At 54.3% G+C, this 1111-nt stretch overlaps 1 protein-coding gene across 1 annotated transcript in view; it reads right to left on the minus strand.

Annotated features, from left to right (window-relative positions):
- USP31 (ubiquitin specific peptidase 31) overlaps positions 1–355 on the minus strand; it is a 70894-nt gene extending 70539 nt beyond the window's left edge. Inside the window, exon 1 of the mRNA XM_007450007.1 lies at positions 250–355. Coding sequence (XP_007450069.1) covers positions 250–355 — 106 coding nt within the window. The remainder of the gene's footprint in view (positions 1–249) is intronic.
- Positions 356–1111: the final 756 nt, after the last annotated feature.

Raw genomic sequence — 1111 nt, forward strand, 5'->3', positions numbered from 1 at the left:
GCGGCCGGCGGGGCGGGCGGGAGCGCGCGAGATCCGCCCAGCTGGGCCGCTCACGTGACCCGCCTCCCAGCGCCCCCGCCCCGCGCTGAAGCCGCCGCGGCCGCCATGTTGACTCTGGGAACGGAGCTGCCTCCCCAGCCAGATGCGATGACTGGCGGCTACGGGCGCGGTACTGCTCCGTGAAGCCCGAGGGAGGCCATGTCTAGTGTGGTCAAGGTCCAGGCGCCGCGGGGTAGCGCTGGGCTAGCGCTGGACTAGCGCTGGGTGGTGGATGCCCCGGGGTGGGACTCCGTCTTGACCTATCTGATGGTGGAGGCCTTGGGAAAGTGCAGGATTCAGGACTCCCCCTTACCATACTCTGGAAGAGGTGATGGACATGGCCCTGACCGATCCTGAGCAAGCCAGCCCCGTCAGGCTCCCGAGGGACCCCGACGGTCTGCTTGCCCACTCGAACGCCATCGCAGAGTCTGGCACGTTTCGGCCAGGCTTGTCTTCCAGGCGGCACTTTGGGGTCGCGGTGAAACTATATTATCAGAATACCTTCCTTTTCAGACCCTCCCTGAGCTCTACCATCATTCCTTCATTCATTCAACAGTTACTGTTAGTGCCAAGCACGGTCCTAGACACTGGGAGTACGACGAAGTGTGAAACTAACAGGGTTTCTGCGTGCTCTCTTGTTAGTGGATGCTGATAATAGCTGCCGTTACAAGCATTGCGCTAAGCATGCAATCTCTCCTTCAATCTTCCATTCAATTCCTTTGAGATTGGTAGACTCTTACCCATTTCAAACCCAAGTATGTTTCAAAGCCCCTAGACTTGCCTTCTAAACAAAAGGTCACAGACCCACAAATATCAGGTGGTCCTATCAGCGAATGAAGAATTCTGGTGTTTCAATCATACTATTATTACTTTAAGTGACTTGACTTAGTGTTGCGGAGAATATAAGGAATGGCAGGGACTCTGGCAAATTGCAAATCAACATCCTTCTAAAGGGGGTGGCTGCCACTCAGCTCCAGCCAATTGTTCCCATGCAGAAATGAGGGCTCAGATCATCTGATTCTTTAAGAGAAGGTGGAAATCCTATTTTTAAATGTTGGTTCAATTAAAAAAG

The sequence above is a fragment of the Lipotes vexillifer genome, unplaced genomic scaffold (assembly GCF_000442215.2).
Source record: "Lipotes vexillifer unplaced genomic scaffold, Lipotes_vexillifer_v1.1 scaffold811, whole genome shotgun sequence".
Lineage (NCBI taxonomy): Eukaryota > Metazoa > Chordata > Mammalia > Artiodactyla > Lipotidae > Lipotes > Lipotes vexillifer.